At 40.2% G+C, this 22,878-nt stretch overlaps 1 protein-coding gene across 1 annotated transcript in view; it reads left to right on the top strand.

Moving 5' to 3' along the window:
- ZNF277 (zinc finger protein 277) overlaps positions 1 to 22,878 on the top strand; it is a 42,293-nt gene that overhangs the window by 1,719 nt on the left and 17,696 nt on the right. The window contains exons 2-4 of the mRNA XM_058805554.1: positions 15,618 to 15,816; positions 18,956 to 19,044; positions 20,734 to 20,816. Of these exons, the coding sequence (XP_058661537.1) occupies positions 15,618 to 15,816; positions 18,956 to 19,044; positions 20,734 to 20,816 (371 nt within the window). The remainder of the gene's footprint in view (positions 1 to 15,617; positions 15,817 to 18,955; positions 19,045 to 20,733; positions 20,817 to 22,878) is intronic.

Genomic DNA, 22,878 nt, shown 5'->3' on the forward strand with positions numbered 1-22,878 from the left:
ATGTAAAAATGACTGTTGAGAATCAAAATAATAGATGTCAGGCTAAATTAACTTTTATGTCAGTCTATAGACTTTCATGTCCATCCATGTGCTTCATCTCCCCATAAAACAGGTCTGCCAGCATGCTGGCTGGGAGTCATAAAATTTTGCTCCAACCTTGTAGCTGCTGTCTCTCATGTTAACCATGACTGACTTCAGCATTAACAACCTTCCCTTGGACAAAGGCAAGCATGTCCAATAGCTCTACCAGCCTTTTCAAAATTATTTGTTTGCAACACACTTACTTAAGGTCAAGAGATCTCAAGAGTATAAATCACATTTTCAATGGGCAAATAAATACCCCACCCTAATATTTATTATTTTTCTGCCTCTGAACAAAATATTTATTCATTCAGAAGTTTAACTTCTACAAAACTGGTCTCTCTAGCAACATCTTGTACTTGCATGTGCACCTGAGGTGTGTCACTTACTTGGAGGCAGCATCTAGGAAAATTAAATAATATACTATTTCCTGGCTTGCTGATTCTATTTACAGGAAAGCCTGTGGTTTTATATTCTAATCCATGACAGTGTTGCTTTCTCGTTAGTTCCTTCCAGCAGCCTTCACCAAGTGGCTTTTAATAAATATATCGCTGTCCACAGTACAGTTTGTTCAGTCTGCATATCAACACTTCTTTCAGCATCTGTTAAAGGATTTTAAAATGAGTATTTTTTCTGGAAGTGTGTCTTTCATTGTTGCATCAGTAATCTGACAGTTACAGTTTCCTACTCAAGTTCTTCTTGTGCTCAAGTGCTTTTGAACACATGCTGCTGGGGTGCACCATGTCCAAGCACAACATGTTTGATTCCTTCCATGTATCTCTCTCATACTCCATTTTTAAGAATATTCAGTTTGCTCTGGAAAACAAAAGTTTCACTGGTCTTGCACATGTCTGCTTTTTTTGTTGTTGTTCTACCTAGAGGATACTCCAGTGAAAGCTGGTTCATTCCTGAAAGTACAGCCATTGCTTCTTTTGCTCAACTCTCTAAGTTCTGTTAAGGATGCTATTAGAGCTGCTCAATGCAGTCGGCTCTGGAATGCAGGCTTTTCTCTTTCCTGGTCACTGAGAGGCAGTCCCATGTATGGAAAAGAATTCTCCATACAGGTTAATGGATGCATTCCTTGTTAGATTCACAAGCACTCCCATGTTCACAGGCCACTTCATGTATTAGTGCGGGTTCTTAAGTCTGTTTAAGTCCATTTCATAAAGTATACAAAATTTCACTATCACCTTTTGATCTCATCCGCAAACACCCTCGAAAATACCATAGTACATATGTCACACATTTCCCCTTTCCTATCAGTGACAAAAGTTCATCTTGACCCTGTTCAAGTATGTGTGAGTAGTTCCTTTAATGCCGTTAGTTCCCATATTGGCAGAGACAACTTACTGTCTGTTTTCACCTGCTCATTAACATTTGTGTGCAATCTACCATGTCTCTTGTTAGTTGTTGTTTCTTTTATACTGAATAGTCCTTAACCAAATAACTGATGGACTAGATGCCTCCCCAGCCCCTGCTTCATTACTCTACCACTCCTATTCACATCAGGCTGAGTGCTTTACTTCTTTCCTCTCTAAAATACCCACAGAATGCACGGTGGTGAGTGGGGAGCTGCTGGCTGCTCGTGTCTGTGGGTGAAACCTCCAGCAAGGTGGCAGAGCAGCCATTGCCCCGAGCACAGAGCAGCCCCTGAGCACAGAGCAGCCATTGCCCCGAGCACAGAGCTGCCCCTGAGCACAGATCTGATCTGCTCCTGAGCACAGAGCTGCCCCTGAGCACAGATCTGACCCAAGCACAGAGCTGCCCCTGAGCACAGAGCAGCCCCTGAGTGCAGAGCAGCCCCTGAGCACAGATCTGATCTGCTCCTGAGCACAGAGCTGCCCCTGAGCACAGAGCAGCCATTGCCCCGAGCACAGAGCTGCCCCTGAGCACAGATCTGATCTGCTCCTGAGCACAGAGCTGCCCCTGAGCACAGATCTGACCCAAGCACAGAGCTGCCCCTGAGCACAGAGCAGCCCCTGAGTGCAGAGCAGCCCCTGAGCACAGATCTGACCCAAGCACAGAGCTGCCCCTGAGCACAGAGCAGCCATTGCCCCGAGCACAGAGCTGCCCCTGAGCACAGATCTGATCTGCCCCTGAGCACAGAGCTGCCCCTGAGCACAGATCTGATCTGCCCCTGAGCACAGAGCAGCCCCTGGGCACAGAGCAGCCCCTGAGCACAGAGCAGCCATTGCCCCGAGCACAGAGCTGCCCCTGAGCACAGAGCTGCCCCTGGGCACAGAGCTGCCCCTGCTCATCTCCTCTTTCTCAAGAGACCCTCAGAGCTTGGCCCGATGAGCAGCCCACGTGTATCCGCCCGTTTCTGTCTCATGGGCTTAGAGGTTGATGTCCTCTCAGTACCCTTCCTTGAAAACCCCCACCTGTTCCAGATGATCACACATGGGGTTGCATCCTCATTGTTTTCCCCCAGGGCACTTTGAAGCATCCAGAATACCACTGGTGATTTCTCAGGTTAAATCTTTGTGTGCAGTAGAGGATTTCAAGACCTGAGGCTTCCACCATACTGCAGATTTTGGACAGAGAGAGAAGAGAGTCCTTTTACTAGTAGGCATTATGAGCTCTGTAAAGGATGCAGTTTAATCATTGTGAACTGAACAATTAGCAATTACACCTGGAGGATAGGTTCACTAATTAATTCTGGAAGTGAAACGCAATTTATTTTAATATGATTACCAGAATGGATCTCCTAAAGCAGTATTATTTAAAAATGTTTAAAGAGCCTTTTTTGTGATTTTTAATTAAAAATCCAATCTCAATGTAATTTTAAACATTTACCTGATAAGCAAGTGGATCTTTTGGAGGACTGGAAATTATAAATTATTGTTGCAAAAATCACCTTTTATGTGCTTTTCCGTTTTAAAATTGAAAAGGCAGAATCCTTTCATGTAACTGTTGCAGTAATATTTTAGAGGTTTTAGCCTTCACATCACATTTCTTAAATAACTGACGATGGAAGAATATACAAGTGAAACTAAATATTTCATTAAACAGGTCATAATGGCTTAATAAAATAAGTGATGGATTGTATTGGTTGGTAATAGAGATCTGAAGTGCCCATGATTGCTGCCATAATTTTACAAATAATTGTGTTGTAAATGTGCAGTGTATTTTATCTGAAGACAAGGGGCATCCCCACACCTCAGCATGAACGCATAATTTCTGTTAGCACAAGGCATAGGATATGTTGTATTCCCCAAAAACACCCAATAAAGATTTGCTATTTGGTTTTCTCTGAATTCAGAAGACTTTCATAGCTTAAAAGCAAAGATGGATGGCCTTTATCTTTCATTCTGGTGTGCTAAGCTGCTTCTTGCCCTCTCAGTAGCAGGTAAAGGCTTTGATACATGAACAAACTAGAGAGTATCAGCTCCTCTATACCCTAACCAGAGCTCATTTAGAAGTGAGCTGCTGCAGACTGCCTGGTGAGCAGGTACAAGCTCAAATATGGTAACTTGTTTACTTTTTACTGTGTTAAAGCCTCCCAGTTCTTTGAAACCTCTGCTCAGTCATGCAGCTACCAGCAGTGGAGTAAGAATGAGTGGTGTTCCATCAGTCCTCAGACTGATGAGGACCTTTAAACTGTTTCTGTATGGGAAAATATCTAGTTCTTACCCCAAAAAAGGGTTTCTCATCACTTGAACAAATAATAGATGTGGACATGCTTTATTTAGATGTAGAGGTATAGGCTAGAGAGGTGCTTCAAGTGTTCTGAATGTTCTGAGGGTAACACAGATGCCAGGATAATTTGTTATGCCTCTTGAAACAACTTGTTCACTGCTTTGTTTTTCCTGGCGAGTGCTGGTTTTCTGGAAGAGCACAAAGTTGTAGATTCTTGTAGCAATGATGACTGCCACAGGGTCTGCCTGACATATAAACAGATCTTAGAGTTCACCCTTTGAGACTTCAGCCTGCTTTCTTGATGAAGGGGTGTAGGGGTTAAACTAGCACATGGTTGTATATACAAACAGTAGGAAAGGAAGAAAAAACTTAATTTTTTATTATGAAATTGAATGAATTTGAATGAATTGATGAATGAAATGAAAAATTATTAATTATGAAATTACAAGCGTTAAGTATCTTAACTTCAGTATAGGGTAAATTTGTCTATCCAAAGAGCCTTCATAACCTTTCCCAGCTCTGTGTGCTTCCTTCCACCATGTCCTGTCCTGAAACCTTTGCTAGAACTCTGCAACTTTGTGTGACCATTTATATCCTAAAACTGCAGTTGTTCCCAGTCTCTCTCTGAGGTTTTTGCTTCACATTCTCATCCACAAACTCCCAGCAGGCTGAATCTGGGAGAAAAGCCTGAAAGCATTTGAATGTCTTTCTGTGGGCTTTTTAAAGTAGCTTTAAATATTGCATCAATAAAAGCCTCACACAATGGAGGAAAGAACAAGACATTCAAGAAGCAGGAGAAAAAAAATGTGGTGAGTTTTGTACAGCTTTAAAGCAGGTCTGTGCCTCTGAAGAGCTTGGCACATCATCCTGAGCAGTGTCTCACTGAAATCAGGGAAATGTGTTTGTAAAAGTCTGGGTTCTTTGCAGAGTTATTGTCAGTCAATAATTAATTACAGTCTCTTGAATAGGAAAAGACTAGTGTTCAATGACCTGATGATTGTTGTATTAAATAATGCATTAGTCAGTACCACTAAAACCACAAAACCAGACTAAAGTTGTGCTGTGGCATCTCTGCCTGTGCTGGGGGGCAGGTTGGAACTAGGTGCTCTTGTAGGTCCCTTCCAACCCAAACAATAGCAGTACATGTTAATTTTAATGTTTCCATAGGAAATTGTATAGCTGCAGTGGTCCAGTCATTGATCCCAAGACCTGATTTTCCAGCAGGCGTTTCCATGATCACTGCTTGTTTGCCATTCTGTCCTGATATGCTGCTGTAGTAGATCTTTAACTTAGAAATTGTAGTAAGTGTTTTGTCAGTGGCTGCAGTGGTCCACAGGCACCTGTCCTTTGTAATACATTTCCACTTTGTTTCTTGAAACTTGCCTTTTGATTTTTTTGCCCCTTGTTTTCACTGGACACTTGTCTCCCAATTGGTCTTTTTTTTTAATTTTGTGTATTTTTCTCTTATATTTTTACGACTCACAGGCAGTGGCCAGTGTGAAATGGCCCAGCTGGTTTTGTTTGATTCTTGCTCATTGAGATGTCATCTTCCCATTTGTCTTTGGGGACTCTGTACCCAAGGAGTAGCCACTTGCTCTGTGTGGTTGTAGCAAGTTAAACACCTTCTCTTTATCCTTCTGGTGTAGAAGCTCTGTAGCTTGACACTCCATCTGTTTCTACCTCATGTTTTTTTGTGGTATGTTGTGGCTCTGTTACCTGAACAAATGATAAGGCACAGTAGATGAAGGTGCCACGGTCCCTGCAACTACACTGCACAGTTTGGCTTTTCTGCTCACGTGAAGTGAGTGCTCCCACACGGAACAGCCCCTTGGTTTAGATCCAGGCATTTCTGTTCAGGGTTGGGATGCATTTTTCATATACCTGGGCTCCAAACAAACCCTGTTCACATGCTCTGAAGCTGGTCTCTAAAGCCAGCCAGTGCACAAAGCAGCTGGAGAGTGACGGGGGCTGCAGGACTCCTGTGAGGGTCAGGGGTGCGAGAGCAGAGTCAGGGCTGGTGGGCAGCATGGGGAAGCTGGCACAGCACCCTCCCACCCAGAACCTCGTGCCAAGTTCCTGGCATGTGCCCCAGGGTATGGCTGTGAGTCCCGTGGTGGAAGTGCACAAGGCTCACAAAATACAAACAGCGGGTCGTGAAACAAATGTGTGCAGTTCTAAGGGATGCTGCTGCCAGAGGAGCATTTTGCTAGCATTTGTCCTGACCAGTGTGCCAGCGCCGAATTTTATTATGACTCTGTAATGCATGAATAAATGAGGTAGAGCTTTTTCTCTAAAGACCAGTATGTTAAAAAAACATCCTACTGGAGATTTTAATTTGATTTTGTCTTATACAGAATGAAAACATGCAGTCTGTGCTGTATTTTTATTATTTATTATTACTGTACTAATTTAATATTCAGGACCCTACATGTATTTATACAATTAGTAAAATGTTGCCTGGAAAATACGAACAACTTGTATCACTAATTCAAACATTCTAATTCTGTTTCTTGATAAAGTTAATTTCAATTATTGTATCATCCATGTCCACGAGCTGCATTAGTAGTATCAGCAAGCAAATATCATACTTAGGAAGTCAAGTTTTGTGTTATATGTTTAATAAATGCGCTGAGACAGTATCACAAAAATATTTATTTCAAACTCTGGGACAAGGAATAATCTCATAGAAATTTTATATAGCTTGCTGTGAGATGTCTCTGGGATCTATACGACATAATTATTTGAGCCCTGACTTAAAAATACTTTCCTCTCAAAATAATTTTCAAAAGTGTATGTGCAAAGAGTATAAATAGTGGATTATTTGAAGTACAATCAAAGCTTTGTTTTCCTGAATCATGATATCAGGCTAAAGTATGTTGATTCACATCACTGCACACTATAATGAACTTTCCCTTTGAGCCACTGTTTTTCCAGTTTGAATACCAGTTTATGGAGGTTTGATTCTAAAAGTAGAAACAACTTATTTTTCTACTTTCCATCTGGAAAAGCTGCAGTTCACTGAGAAAGCAGCAACAGACCACAGAGATTGTAACATCACAGGGCCTCTTCTTCATACAGATTCTTCATTAAGTATAAAATTCACTTCGTTCAGCCTTGAAGGCTCTCTGTGTGTCAGGAAGCTCAGTCAGAATATCTGAGAGAGATTTCAGCCTGTTCTGTCAGTATGACACCCACACACCCGAGGATGCTAGAAACGAGACCTCTCAGGATGCATTTTGAGGTTAGTTCTAATTTGTATGAGTCTGAAAAAATTTAAGTGCTATTTAAAATAAAAGTTTCACACTATTTGCAGTTGTTTTTTTCACATAGTTGCCTTTTTCAAGGAAAGTCTACCAGTGGAAAAGTTGTAAACACTGCAATGCAAATGTTTTAGTTAGGAGCATGGCAGAAATTGCCATCATAATGACATGGGGGTGTCAGGAACTGCTAAAGTAGGCTTTATGTTTTTAAGGCAAATCACACAGCCTTTCCTGTAGTTACAGAGAGTAAAGTAATTGTTTAAAAAGACCACGAGGCAATTCTTTTAACATCAGAAGGATCAACGTGCTTGGAAATTGAATCCTCCTAGAGGAAAAGAACATGTGACAAGAAAAGGAAAATCCTTGTAGTAAAGCATTATTGATCACTACTAAATGATCACAATAAAAAGAAGAGTAAAGTAATTAACCTGCTTTACATAGCAGTGCTGGCATAGAAGTTACTAAGCTCAATACAGTATTTTTAAAGGCACTGCAAAGACAAATTATAGCAATGAAGTATTACTATCCATGTTAAACACATTGTTAAGACCCCTCCTTTCTGGGAGAGCTGAGGTCACAGACAGAATATGTAAAGTAAGACATGCCTTGTTCCAGCTTGCTGCTCTTTGCAGAGGGTTAAGCAGAACTGTGGCAATGGTAACATACACAAGTACTACATTTGCATATATATTTTTTTACTTGTGATGCCTTCCAGTATGTATTTTTAACATGTTTTTAATTATAGTCTAGAGCACCTTGACACAAAATTGTGCATTTTTTTTCTCTTCTTTTTTTCCCCAGGAGTTTTCATATGAAAATAGCAGAAATGCAATCTTTATACCTTAAATTTAAACAGCATTGTTTATGCTTTATTATGATGTCTCTGGTATATCTTTTTACTAAATAGCAAGTTTAACAGAAAAAAGCTGCTAATTTTTGTTAGATAGATTTGGATGATAAGTACAAAAGAAGAACCTGGATGGTCCCTTTTGTCCTTCCATTTCAGATTCTTCTGTTGGATATTTTCTTCATCTTCCTTGTAACTCAACATTCTGAGATTCAGGCTACATAATTACTGTGTTAATCTTTCCAGATAATAGTCTAGGGTTTAATCATTGCTTCTAATCCCTTATTTTAGTAGATAATGTGGATCTCAGCTCTCCATGTCTACCAAGTCACATGATCACACTAAACAAGGAAAGGTAAACAGAAAATTTGTTTAACAATGGCCATAAGAAATCACAGAAGCTCTAAAGAGTATAATACAATTATTCAGTATATAATGCTGAAGTAGATAAGTGTTCTTTCATATTTGTGACCAAAATATAAAACCCTCATTTTAGTTACCCTAATGTAAGTCTCTGTCATTTACCCAGGAATGAGGCATTATACAGCTCTGAACCTGCTGTAGTGTGTTAAATATTTATAAATTGCATATTAACATCAGCATTTAAATACTGTTATGAATACTTACTGGGGTCACTTCCATTAGTGTGTGTGTGTGGGCATGTGTGTCCCTCTGTGTGAGAGCAGTAGGTTTGCTCTGGTCTTTACAGATGTGGGGGTTTGTCTGGGCTCCAGCCGAAAGACAACAAGCAGTGGCATGTATCTGCTGCTGAACTGGGCAATAATCTAGTCTATTATTTAAACATGATCTTATTGGCAAGCACATTGGTTTTGTTTTATTAAAATTCCAGCACTTCACATTTTTATTAATCACTTTCCCAGTGCTATTCAGTTGTGTTCTGGTGCCTGTGCTGCGGTGCCATAGCAACACTTGTTAATGCTAATGAAACTGCACCATCCTGAGCTCCCCGACAGAGCAGCCCTGTTAAATATGGCTATTAAGCACAGTTGTATTTCTGTTGGTTCCAGCTCCCAGCAGACACCTGCTCTGCAGAAACTCTGTTCTGAGTTATTAGGATTCGGTAACTTACAGCTTTTCTTAAAGCTGTCATTTAACTGGAATCAAATTCTCATATTCCTAGACAGCAAATGCTACAGAATATGTACAGTGTCTGTAGAACTGACAAGCTTTAGCTGTAGGATTAAGTGTTCTTCTGAAGTGCTCATTTGCATTCAATGAAAAAACAGGCAGGGCTGGGACTGATTGATCTTGGGGGAAGCTACAGGATGTGTTCTCCCCTAGAGCACATGGACATTTTAACTAAATGTCATTCATAGTGTGTTAACAAGCAGAAGTAATAGGTAAATAATTCCTCATGAACTCAGACTTAATTCAACTTAATAGAAGTACTTGAGGGTTTTAATATATTGAGGTAGGAGATGATTATGTACATCAATTCTTCTTTCATTAGGAAGCATATTTGCATGTAGTATTGGTGAGGACCATGACAGGGTGTTTTATTTTCATTATTCTGAGTTTTGGCTTTGAATACTGTTTATTTGGCAAGTCATTAGTCATCCATCTTTTGTGCTCTGGAAAACAAAGGAAATATCCTGTAATCAGTGTAAAATTGCTTCCAAGAATATGACCACAAATTAGGGAATGCTGCTGTGCCAGCAAATAGATGCTGCAGTGCCAAGGCTGCAAAACAGGGAAGCTGTCATGTATGTATTTCAAGTGTCAAGCCCATCCTTCTCCATACTCTTGCACCATCTCAAAAACAATTGATTCCAAGACAAAGCTTTAAAACTGCTCGTTTCTTAAAGAGTTTTAAATGCAGCACTCTTTTGTGCAGAATTACCTATAGGAATACAGCCAGTTTCCCCAATGTACTCTCCAGTGGGGTTTGGTCATTTTGGCAACTAAATGGTTTTGCCATGTGGTCAGTGAGAATTTGGGGGAGGGTGCTCAGCCTTTTTGTTTTCCATTCAGCATCTGTTGGGCTGCCAGTGTGCAGTGCCAGGTTTGCTAGGTGTCTTTTGTTTTCCTGTCATTCCTTCTTCCCTTTGTTCTTTATGTGTCTAAAAACCTGTCTTTTGCTCGTTATTTGGACTCCTGTGTTCACCAGTATGTCTTTGTTATGTTCATTTTTGTTTTAGGATCATTTCAAGTTCTTATGCTGATCTCCTCATAATATTAACCAGCTGTATTAATGAGATAATAAACCAGATTTGTTGGTGATGAATTGATCCATTCAACTATTGGATTTAATTAGAAAGACACTTAACATTCCAGCAGATGTTCTTATTTTGTTTCATTATCCTTGTGTTACCAACAGTGGGATATTTACATCATAAAGTCCTCAGCTTAAGGCCTTGTTGCTGTGCCATAGACTACAAAAAATGACAGGAAACCCATAAATATGTCTTAAGCAAATTTTGATTAATTCCTTTTTCATAATTTCAATTCTCAGACTTTGCAATGCCTTGAATTTTCAAAGTATTCTTCATTTAATAATAAATAGATTAATCTGTTTTAAAATAGTTTGATTTCTTCTTCCCTAGTTAAAACCCCTTGTCTTTGGACTTACCTCCTTTTCGTCTGGTCCTGTGACTCGCACACTGTGGCAGGCTTATGCTAAAATTGTGTGAGACAGCTGAGGCTGTAAAGCTAAGGAGGTTCTGCTTCACCCTACTGCTGCTCACCATGCACCCCTTAGTTGGCTCTTGCCCTTGGTGGACTCTTGTGGCAGCATTTTCAACATTCTTGAGCAAAAAGGAAGGAAGGAATGGTTCATAATGGTAAAGAGCTGGAGTGACTCATCCAAGGATTTGGCAAGCCTGGGAGCCAGCACAAGCAGAAGGGCAATGGCAGATGGGTAGGAGTGGTGGGATAAGGTGGAGAAAGTCAGGATAATGAGACATCCCTGTGCTTCTTGAGGGCACCAAGTGGTTACACTGGGGACCATCTCTGGGGACCTTGCCTTACAACGCTCCCATTCAAAAGCCAAATCTTTCCTTACTTTTCTTCCTGATAATAATATCTGTTGTGTTGGCCATAGCATTGCCTTGCATATTGCTTTGTGATAATTGCATGTGTGATTGTGCAGGTGGAGTGCACTGCCTGCCCTGCTGTAACTGTGTTATAACTGTGTGGGTGGAACATTTACTTAATTGTGCAAACCAACATTGGTTTGGAGCTTAGAATAATTGTATTCAAAAGTAAAGATGTTCCAGTAAGGAAAATTAATCCATTTTCATCTTGTTGGTTCACTAGCTGTGAAGATTAACTAGTCTATATTGTAACAATTCATAAAATAAAATAAAGCCATGTAATTTCAAAGCCAAATGCCTTCAAAGTATTTATTGCATTTTCCCCTGAAGAACTTGGTATACTTCTTAGTTTTAGTTTTCAAAGAAGGTGTTCCTCTGTTCTCTTCATTCTACTAATCTACCTTTTTTAGCTCTGAATTAGGTGTTAAAGACCATAGTTTTATCTGTCCTGTTAAAGGTTGAGCAACGTGGTGTCAGCTGCCAGTTCTGTGACTGAGAAAGGGATTTTCTTATTTTCTGAGTTCAGGGGGCTTTCTGTGAAGCCTTTGGGATGTCCCGTTGCATAACAGTCATGCTGCTGTTCTATTAGACAGAGAGGAAAAACTCAGGGGCAACAACATGATTCATCCAAAATTTAATGGATGGGTTTTATAAGGCTCTCTTCTCACAGAGAGTCTCATGTGTCCTGTGCTGTTCATCACAGACACAATAAGCAAAGGTGATATATTTTGCTGTTAATACACCTTTTATTTTCCTAAGTGGTAAGCAGGAGGGCCAGCTGAAGCATTGCACGAAATCTCATGTTATTTGAGCAAATTGCACCCAAAAAAGTGCTATGCAATGTTAACAAATGCAGAGTAACACAGGAGTGAACACACAAAGAGTATAACCACTGTCTTGTGCATTCACACCTGATTTACAGTTTAAGAGACTGAATCAGAAGAGAATTCAGTGGTTAATTCAATGGTCCTAAAAGCAAGTGAAATACCAGAAATAAAAGGTAAATAGAAGAGAGATCAAAAAAGAAAAAAATCTGTGCTGATTTAGAAACAAATTTTCTTCCACTCTTGGACATTTTCAGGCTACCTCTTCCACGTTACATGAAGGGTAGAGTAGAACTAGCCTTGAGTTGAACCAGGACATCAAGGAATAAAGGAAAAATTTCATAAAATCATTACAAAAATATGAAAAGTTGATGCAAGTTTTTGTCGGTGTTAAAAAAACAAGAATTTCAAATAGTGCAGGAATATGTCAATGGAGAAAAAAAAATAAAAGCTGCTTTTCTGAGGGGCTCATATAGCCTTTGACTTAAACTCTCCCTAGTCAGACTTCTGGAAGACTATTCTGTTAGTGTGATTTCTGTTTGTTTGCCCTATTTTTGTGCCATTCCTAGGTAATTGCTTCTCACCCTTGTCAGCCAGGGCACATGCACCAGGGGAGTATTTAATCCTTCTCTGTGAAGTTATTCTCATTGCAATAGATTCTAAGAGAAAAGCTTGCTACTTTTCCCTCATTTTCAAATGTCTCTGCATGTAGGAGTCTTGGAGTCTGAGAATACATCTGAGAGTTTTTATTTCCCTGTTAGCCCTGAGCTGTGCTATAGTTAACAGCTTTTATTCAGTACCTGTAGCCACTCTGCTCCAAATATAGAAACAAAATTAGCTGCTTTTGCAGAGATTTCAATATTATGCTTGGATTTATTGGTGCTGTTTTGAGGTTTGTGCTACATTAGTCCAGTAAGTGCTGTGCTAAAGGCTGTACATTTGTTCAGCTCTGTGCATTTATTCTCTTGTTCAGTGTTTTTTGTAGCAGATGAGTATAAAGATATTTACATGGATTCCTTTTTCCTTCGCCTCTTCTTTTGAGTGCCTTCGAAAGAAATTGCATAAGCTTCTGCATTTGCCAAACTGCTCTGATAGCCTAAAGTTATTCTCTTGTAGCATTAGCTACTCTGTTTGGGCAGCAAAAAAACCCTTCACCCCAGTTTATTCCTTTCATCAACTCGTGACTACAGTTAAAGACTGAGCAGTTCTGTTTTTCCAGCCCAAGCAGTTGCTATTCACAAGTACCCTTACTAAACAAGGCTCCTTGCCCAAGTTTTGTACCAGTTCCTGCTGCACACACCTATCTGTTGAAAGTTGATTTATTGAGGCAGAAAGGTGCTTATTTATTTGGATTTCTAATGGTTTAAATAGGTTATTACAAGAGAGCTATACCAAACATTAGCAAAAAGCAGTGTTGCTCTTTGCTGGGTTAAGTTGAACTGGCTGACAGAATGTCTTCTTAGTTCACTTGGCATCAGCAATTGCAAAGGAAATTAAGTTCTGCTTTTCTCAGTAAACTTGGTGTAATGCTTCTTCAGGCCACAGGACTGACTGTAAGAATGGACAAAGCTGGACTCTTGCAGGTACCACAAATTTTGCTTGGGAGATTTGACCCTTTCATGAGGATTGCTCTAGCACATGGTGTAGCCACTGCTGTTCTTAAAATAGGGCAAAATGGAACAATTTCTGCAATGCCAGTTTAATAAAGAAATTGCTAAGGGAAGGGAATGAGCTGAAGTGTAGACTAAATTATGAGAAAAAAAAATGTTAGGTTGTGCACAGCAGCTGCATTGCTCCAGGTAACACCAGGCTCTGTGTGCTGCCATCCTTCCTCAGTGCTTGGTTTTATGTGAGAAATTGCAGTCAGTGTAACCCAGCCATCAGTGTTCAGTCAAGGCAGTGCCTTTCCAGGATGTTCTATGTTTCAGAAGTCCTAAATAGAAGCCTCAAGAGTTGTGCAGGACATATGTATATATATAAAATACATATATATTGTTCCAGGAGCAGTATAGAGCTGCTAAAGCTGTGTTCCTCTGCTTTTATCCCCTTTACCACCTGTGGCTCCCAGCAGCTCCAGCTTGCCCTCAGCCCCCTGGGGCAGCCCCACCATTGAGCCACTGCCTGTGCTGTGGCTGCTGTGGAGCTCCTGTTCCTCTGCCTGAACACAGATCTGTCACAGAACTCACACAGGCTTCCCAGGTCTGCCTCTCAATGGGATTCTCCAGCCCTTCTTTAGTTATTTCAGTGTCTTGGTAGAATGGGGGGTAGAGCCCTGATGTATTAACATATTCTCCTAGGAAGAAAGCTAAATTACTGTCATTTTTTTCATTATTTTTCAAATTTTCCATGTAAGCAAGTTACCAGACTGTCAGATTTAGTATACTTGCTAATGTATAACATATATATGTGATTTTTGTTGGGTGAAAGTTATCTGGTAAAAATTAAGGTTCCTTTAACCACGTGTACGTTAAAATTCATGTGTGACAAAATAACAGACTTGAGAGAAGGCCTTTTTCTTAATTCTTCAGGTATCTTCAGAAACTGATGCCCAGGAGGTGCTCTCAGAATAGCAGGAGATGGTTTTGCACTGTGAGGGTGTCTGAGCCTGGCACAGGTTGCCCAGGGAGGTTGTGGAGTCAAAGCCATTTGCATGGTCCTGTGAGAGGATCCTCCTTGACCAGCTGACCTCCAGAGGTCCCTTCCAATCTCATCCAATCTGTCACTCTGTGAAATTTCATTTTTCTACAGAGGTGTTCATGGCACTGCAGGAGTCCAGAGACAGAGCTTATTCTCCTGCTGCACAAACTAACTTCATAATACAGAACACCCATGTTTTCAATTTTCAACTTCAAGAGGGCAGGAACATGGGAGCTTTTTTCTGTTTGCTTTTTGCTATCCAAGATTGATGTATCTAAAACTGAAGATACCTGTTGAAATTGGCATTTGCTTCCAAGATAGACCCTAACCCAAGACTGAGGTAGGATTAATTTGGAAAATGAACACCACATTTTACTTCTGGACAGCTGGAATTTGGTTTGGCTAATGGGGCCAACTGTTTAACTCTCTTGGTCAGTGTGTCTTAATGAATTATACTAATTTATGGAAGAGCTTATGAGTTTAGACCAGTGTTGTTGAAATGGGGAGCACACACATGTAACCCCAGGACAGCATGTGGCAGTGAGTCACCTCTGTGTGGTGTCACCTGGGGAACCTGTGTCTGGCTGGTACAGTGTGGTACAAACAGGGGCCATTCACCTTTCCACATGGAGCCTGGCTGCCCCTTCCTCAGCATCTGTACACTTAGAAAGTGCTGCAGTGGGCACAGGCATCTGGTGGCAGTAATCTTGATCAAGGAAAGTCTTTTGTCATAGAACAGGGAATTAGATGTTAATGTGAAAAAAAGGCAAGACAAATACATATCTTCAAGAGTCAGTCAGAAAATTATAGAAGTATTCTGCAAAAAATAAAAGTATAATTGGGAAAATTAACATGCAAAACAGTTTGTGGTATGCAGTCTAAATCCTTCCTGACACTGAGCAATGTGGCTCAGAGTATCAGGGAGCCACAAAGAGTGGTTTCATTCATATCAACAGGTAGATTGGATAGTGAGAAGAAGAAAAGTAGGTTTCCCATCATAAAATTTCTTTAGTGGTAAGCAGACCACTTGGATGTGACTGACTTGGTGTCAGCTGGGAGTTTCATTTGAGAAAGACACCTGAGAACTGTCCTGTCCTGACCTCCCACTGTCCCTCTTGGAATCAATGCAGTCAACCTGCTTACAAGTATCTTCTCCTCAAGTGATCCATGAACAAAACCAAGACTCAAACAGGTTTTACATGTACTACCTAAAAGTACTCCAAGAGATGTACATTTATTTACTTAGTCAAAATTAATTTTTTTATTCTTATTTTAGATACCGAGTGTATTTTGGAGCCTCTATCTCTGCCAGAAAGTCCAGGTGGTGTTGATGCAGTAGAAAGTTCTCCCTATGTGCCTTGTATTTTCTGCACAGAATGCTATGTCTTAGCAGACCAAAACCAGCTCCTGAAGCACATGATTATTGAACACAAGCTCGTCATAGCAGATGTGAAACTGGTGGCAGATTTTAGAAGGTAAGGGTTATGTCATTTTAAATGAGTGTGTGTGTGTGTGTGTGTGCAGATGTTATTGAAAGCTTTGGAAAAGTAGAGATCATCTTTTTAAAAAGACATTGTGGGAGGATTTCTGCTAACTTTTCTTATGAGCAATTTGCTGCTGGGCTTTAAGGTTGTTTTCCTATTTCCTTTCCTCTCCCTAGTGCCTAGATGTTGCTGGGACTAGTGAGCTCAGTTTTAGAATACATGGCAATTCCTGTGTTTGGCATTTTTTAATATATCCAAGGGTCTTCTCAGGTCCTGTCACTGATCAACAAGTTGTGTGCAAACTAGAAAGCTGGTTTTTAGCAAAGCCCATTCCAGACAATCAGCTTTCCTACTCTGGGGTTTTATTTGTGTAGGGCAAAACTCTTTCTATCCCTGTACAATGTCCTAAAGCTGTGTATTGTACACAGAAGGTGCTCAGTACAGGATCTCTCACATTCTGGGATGAAATTTGTTTGTGCTACTTTAAGGACAGTATTCCCCCATCAAAATCACATTTAATCCTTAACTATGCTTTACAGTACTGTGATCTACACACAACTGTGACTCCTACAGCTGTGTCATTGATCATCTCACCAGGGTCACATTTGGCTTTCTCTCTCTTAACTTCTCCAGTAGCTGGCATGGCCCCAGCTGGCTTGGAACTTCAGAGACAGGGTTCTTGCCTGGCATTTTGCTTTCCACAGTAATGTGTGGGCCAGGAGGAAGGCTAGACAGTACCTGCCAGTCTGTAGATACTTCTGCTGTAGTATTTAAGTGTTAGACAGAAAATTCTCAACTAAAATGGGTTTTCTAGTAGGTCTTCTCTCACTAGTTACTAAGTCAAAATCAAGACCTTGTTTCTATCAAGACTCAAAGAAAAAAAGAAATAATACCATATAATTTAGGAAGAGAAATGTAAGCCATATAAATTAAATCCTTAATCAAATGTATGAGCTTAATGTTGCTTAAAATTGAAAACTGATGGTAGTTTTTGTTAGCTTTTCTGCTGAAGGCAGGCAGAAGGAGAATGTACTGTTCTTTGGAGATAGTACTAGTATCTTTGGGTAAGTGAAGGAATCAGAGCTGCTCAGTCATGGACCACCAGTCTAAGCGTGCTTGGGGGAATTATTTTGCATTAATAGAAATGTATTTTAAAATCACCCCTTCAAAAAGGGCCCATTTAGATTATTTTTGCTGCTAATGCAGTTGGAAGGTAGCCAAATCTTACAGAAAGTGGCCCCAGGACATGAAATGATGGAATTGTTGCTCTGAAGTGTGCTTTCTCTGATTTGCTGTATTAGTAAAATAGTCTAATACTATGCACAAAAAAGAGAATATATTCTGAAGTGTTAAACTGAGGTGAGGAAAATACAGGGATCAACTCTGTAAAGATAGTATTATTTTTATATTTAGCAATGAGTTACAGCCAGTCTTAGGAATACATTTCTTGACGGAACTGCAAGAAGTGGATAATCCATAAAGGACGAATGCTAATGGAAATTTTTTTTCTTTTCTTTTTAACTTTGAAGAATAAAGATAAGTTGGCATAAGGGCAGAGGGAAAAGAGATAAGGAGAATAAGCTTCTGCTTCATGACTCAACCTGATCACTCATTCTGTCTCCCTGGAAGTATCACAAGCCATTGGTTTTATCTGGTCATTGATTATTTGGGTTAAGTCTTATGACATGAAATCCCTTAACTGTAATTTCTGTGACACAGACAGTTGTGGGCAGGTGAGTTTGTACCTGTGTTCATTTCTCTCAGAGCAAGATAGAGACATTTATTAAATCTCTCCATTTGCACATTTATGCCCTAAAAGCTCAAGGATGACTTAGTCTGGAAGAACTGCAGTTCTGTGTAGCAGCTCTTTCAGTGAGCACTGCAAACAGGAGCAGGCAGGGGAGAAGGAAAGGCTCACCTCTCACTCACTGACATCTGAGATGCTGCTGAAGGAGCCCCAGCCACGTGTGCTGGCTCCACTGTGCTCAGCTGTCTGCTGCACCACAGCTCAGTCCTCTGCAGGTCAGAGTCAGCAGAGAGAGAGAAAGATGTGCTCATTCCTTGGCTGCTGCAGGTGAAGTCCTCAAATATATTAGGTGAGAATGGTAGAGGCAGTGTGAAACACTATGGGGTGTGATAGCTGTGGCAAGCAAACTTACAGATTGCACAAGTATTAAAAGCTGCAGCTATTTAAAAATGCTCTCATAATAATGAAAACTGATTTTTTAATTATCTTTTTCCTAATTTGGTGGCACAAAATAAGAAGAAATCATTGAATAGCCTTTGCCTTACCAACTCTCACATGATTTATATCATACATGAGTACAAATTTAAGCAAGCATTTAAACATTTTCAGACTAGTTTTTAGAGTAAAATTCTGATTAGTTAGCACAAGAGTTGCTTGGTTCCCTTTATCATATAAATGAAGTGATGATTTCTCCTTGGTTCGACAGTAGCTTCCTAGTTCAGTGGAAATCTCATCTCAGTTGTGTTCTGTTGATGCAGCTGTAATACCAACAAAGATAGTACAGAATGGTTTTTAAAACACTGTAGTTGATGGGTTAAACTTTCAAGGTATGTTTAGATCTTTTCTTATTCTGCCTGCTGTCTTACCCCCAGGTGTTCAGGGACTTCATTTTTCTGTCTTTCTAGTTGTCTGCCAAGCTACAGCTTTCACTGTAACTCCACAGGAGACCTGCCAAAACCTCACTTTTGTCAAGTTGTTGTTTTTTATTGAGTTTCAGCTTCCTGACTGCATCTTGCAGAACACAGAGCACAATATTTTGGGAATTTGAGAATGCTCTATAATATAGCTTTTCAGTAAAGATGCATCTGAGTGGCACTTCTGTCTTTAGATGTGAATAGGTCACAGTGTTTATGCAAAGCTTGGTGCAAATCTGCTTATTGAGTTCTTCACTTTGTCAGCATGGTTAAACCCAGTTTAAGTGAAACTGAATTAATTTCATAAATTTGAAAACTAATGTGAAGAAAGAAAAAAGGGACACAGGAGTTAAAGAAACAAAAACACATAAGAATTTAGAGCATGAGAAAAACAAGAGCTAATCAATTTTTTATTACAAGTTTTTCAGTGTTTCCTTTTTCACTGATCATCTCCCCCTTATTTTTAAAGCTACATCCTGTACTGGAAGAGGAGGTTTGCAGAACAGCCCATCACAGACTTTTGTAGTGTGATAAGAACAAATTCAAAAGCTCCACTAGGTAAGTATGCTGCTTGCTCACTCTCTGATGGGCAGATCATGGCATAATTTCTGGATAATATACTGCTGCTTTGATCAGCCAAGTGTGTCTGACACTAGGGCAGAAAACACAGGAGTAATGTTTAACTCTTAGGCACATATCTAAAGTTACCTTTTCCAAGGATTGCAACACATGCTTCAGCACTGTGCTGAGTGAGGATGAGATCAATAGAGGCTTAAATGTGCTGTGAACTGGGGCCTGCTGCAAATCAAGGCCTGGAAGCAGAGCTGCTCACATCGTGCCTGGGGAGACCTTGGTACCGATGAAACATCAGCGATGTCCTTCCAAAAAGATGAGAAGCATTCCCAGTGAGCTGCCTTTGCTGACTTCACCCTGCCCACCTCCTGCACTGATGCTGCTAATTCTTCTTGGACATCAGGGCCACATCCCCCTTCCTTTCCCCTGCCACAGTGCTCCCTGTGCCAGGAGATGTCATCCTCACAGGAGCCACACAATTGTGCAGTTTCCTGGGCTCCAGCACAAGTCTGAAACCACAGTTCACTGTTCTGCTGCATTGGTGGGGTGGCATATTCCATCCTTGGGACAGTGTTGGCTGTGTGAAGGAAGTGTTTTTCTCAGAAATAGCTCTGATGCATTACTTTGGCTTTCCTTTTCTAACAGAAAAACACGGTTTACCTAAAATAGATAACTTTAGAGCTTTTCTGCATCTTTAATTCTCAACTGAGACCTTAAAAGAGAGGAAACACTGCATACAGATGGTGTGAGAGATAGTTAGAAAGTGGAAACTGAGTACAAAATGGATGAAAGTAATTTTTTTCAATTATTTAAAGTAATTTAAAGAAAAGTAGCTCTGGAAAACATGAAAATCATTCCAAAAATCATAATTCTGTTTCTTTTACAAACACTTACCACTCAGTTTGAAAACTGCAAATCAAGCACCTGGAGAGCAGAATTATGAAATATCAATGAGCCTTCTCCCTCTCTCCCCCTCATCACCCCTCCCTCCCCCTCCAGAAAATTGTTCTTATCTTAACTCATTTTCTTTTGTATTTTCCTACATGCTGAGTAATTGTAATTCCTTTGAATAAAATTTGTTGCATTCTTCAATTGGATGTGACCATAAATAGTAAAAAGTTTGCTAAAGATAAAATATCTATAAAATATATAATTAAAAATGTAGATTAGGCAAGTCTCAATGTATGGTACTGAACAGTTGTGTATATCCACAGGTGGAAAACTATTTGATGGTAAAAGGTAATGTGATAGATCAGAGCAAGAGGAGGATATACCAAATTATGATAGCTTCTGAAAACTGACAGTTACTTAGGGAAATAACTGTTAAGATAAAATTAAAGGGTATTTCAAATTTCTTTCATGCTGACTTTAATCTGTAACCAATGTAAATGCTAATTGTTTTATGTATCCAGAAGAACCATCACAAAAATGAATAAAGCTGGTAGTGGAGAAAAGCTGTGCAGGACTTTCGCCTTCATACTCCAATATAAATATGCACAAATATTTAAACATGTTTCATTAAGTTATGAAATTAAACTAACTGACTTTTGTAGGTTAAAAATCACATCCTTACATTGTTAATGTATTCCAAAGTCTTAGCAAATTATCTGCCAGTAGTATCCAAAGCAGCTGCAACTTCCCATTCCTTACTCACACTTTCTAATCTCTTAACAGAGGAACAGGACAATTATTTTCTTTTATGTGATGTTTTACCAGAAGACAGGTTACTTCGAGAACAGCTTCAGCAAAAGAGACTGGTAAGAAGTTATTGTTTCATTTTTTAAGGTAAACACTCCAATAAAATAATATATAATAACTTAGCAGGCATTTTAAAGTGAAAGCATTTTTTGCAAGATGGCAAAATTCTGATTTTTTTTAAGCTCATTTCTCTAGCTGCTGCACAATCATACACAAATCTCCTGTTTATAGATTTTTCCTTGGGATAAATGTACAGGTTGTGTGTCAGTGTTCCACACAAGTGGAGAATACACCCAGAACCCTGAAAAAGGTTGAGTGTGCTGAACATTTTTCTGCTTGCAAGGATCTGCAATGCATTGACACACTCTCTTTCATGAAATAATACACATCTAGGGAAATAAGCAAACTAGAACTTGGTGTGAGATACGGTGAGCAGAGAAGGTGACATTTACCTACAAAACCTTTGAGCAAGCTGTTTTTGTGCATTCTCTCTCTCCCAGATTTCATTAATTCACAGTCTCATACTCACAAGCACCGTGGTGTGTGAGTGGAGAAAGTCTGGCCAGTATTGTTTCTGTGAGATGCAAAGGACATGAAATGCCAGCTCTTGGGTCCACATGAGCCATTCTGGTTCTTCTTGCCTGATGCCAGCCTAGTACTGTGGGCAGACCTTGCTGAGCTGTTAGGCATTGTCAGTTCTGAATGTATGTCAGTTCTTCAAGTTCAATCTTGCTGAGCAGCTTCCAGGAGTCTTGGGCCAGATTTTTGGGCAGTGGGGTTTTTCCTGGTTTCTTGTTTGAAATAGACATCTGGAGTCAGGTTTTGCTGTTGGGCTGATTTAGAAATGAATGTTACATGGTACATGGCAGCCTTGTTGACCATCTCCTCATGTTAGGATGCAGGGAATTCCACTGGAGATGCACAATACCCTGTGTCTGCACTGTGAGATGTGAGAGTGCAGGCCTTGGGGTCTTTACATTCCTCAGTTTAGTGCTGGCAGCCATGTCCAGAGAACTGTCAACACAGGCCTTTTAACCCTTTGTTGTGCTGTTTCTTCTGGTATGTTTATATTACAAGTTTGTACATACACAGCATGCAAATAAAGACACAGTAAGTGATGTGCATTCAGAATGAAGGAGAACCTTACAAAACCCAAGTTCTAGTCCTAGGGAAATTGGGATTGGCAGGCAAAATCCAGTTGGTTCAGCTACTCTGTGAGTGCTATTCCTGCTTGCTGGCAACAGTAATATTCTTCAGCTTAAAGTAGTGAATGACTAGTGAATCCCCAGAATTCGAGGAATATATACAAGTCTTACACAGCTTTCCATAGGATCCCAGCTTCTGAAAAGGAGAAATTCTGGTGGTAGTTCTTCAACTGGAGATTTCCCATGGAATTAAGAGTTATCTGAGCTGAAACCTGCCTTTCTATATAGGCCCACTGGATTAGCATGGATTCAAAAAACCAGCTGATGCAGTCATGCCTAGGATGCTTCCCTTCCAAAGCTGTCTGGGATCAATAAAAAAGGTTTGTCTGGATCAAAATCTTACCCTTGACAGCAGCTAAGTGTCTCTGGTATTTGCTGTCTTCTGATCTAGTAGTGATCCTTTCCCAAAATACTCACTTTGTCTCCTGCAATTGGCAGCTCAAAAATTTCTGAATTCAGTAATATGAGCCTCCAACTCTGAACCCACAACACCTTCCAGGATCCCCACTACTTGCAGGAGTGAGCTGTGCAGCAGCTTGACCACACACTGGGAGAGAGCCTTGTATTTGGTCATTTTGAACCTGTCATGTCACACCTGTCAGGTTTTTGTATTAGAAGAGATGGTGAAGAATTTGTCCTTAGTATTATCCAAACCATTCGTGACTTGTCTCCTGATTTATCTGCCTTACATTCTGTCTTTCATTAGTCCTGTGCTGGAGGGCACACTCATGGTGAAGAAGGATAACAACATCCTGGACTGGTTTAGGAAGAGTGTAGCAGTCAGGTCAAGGGAGATTGTCCTTCCCCTCTACTCAGCACTGCTGAGACCACATCTGCAGTGCTGGGTCCAGCTCAGGGCTCTCCAGTACAAGAAAGATATGGACTTCCTTGAGCAACTCTGGTGCAGGGGCACAAA

This window comes from Ammospiza caudacuta, chromosome 5 (genome assembly GCF_027887145.1).
Source record: "Ammospiza caudacuta isolate bAmmCau1 chromosome 5, bAmmCau1.pri, whole genome shotgun sequence".
Classification (NCBI taxonomy): domain Eukaryota; kingdom Metazoa; phylum Chordata; class Aves; order Passeriformes; family Passerellidae; genus Ammospiza; species Ammospiza caudacuta.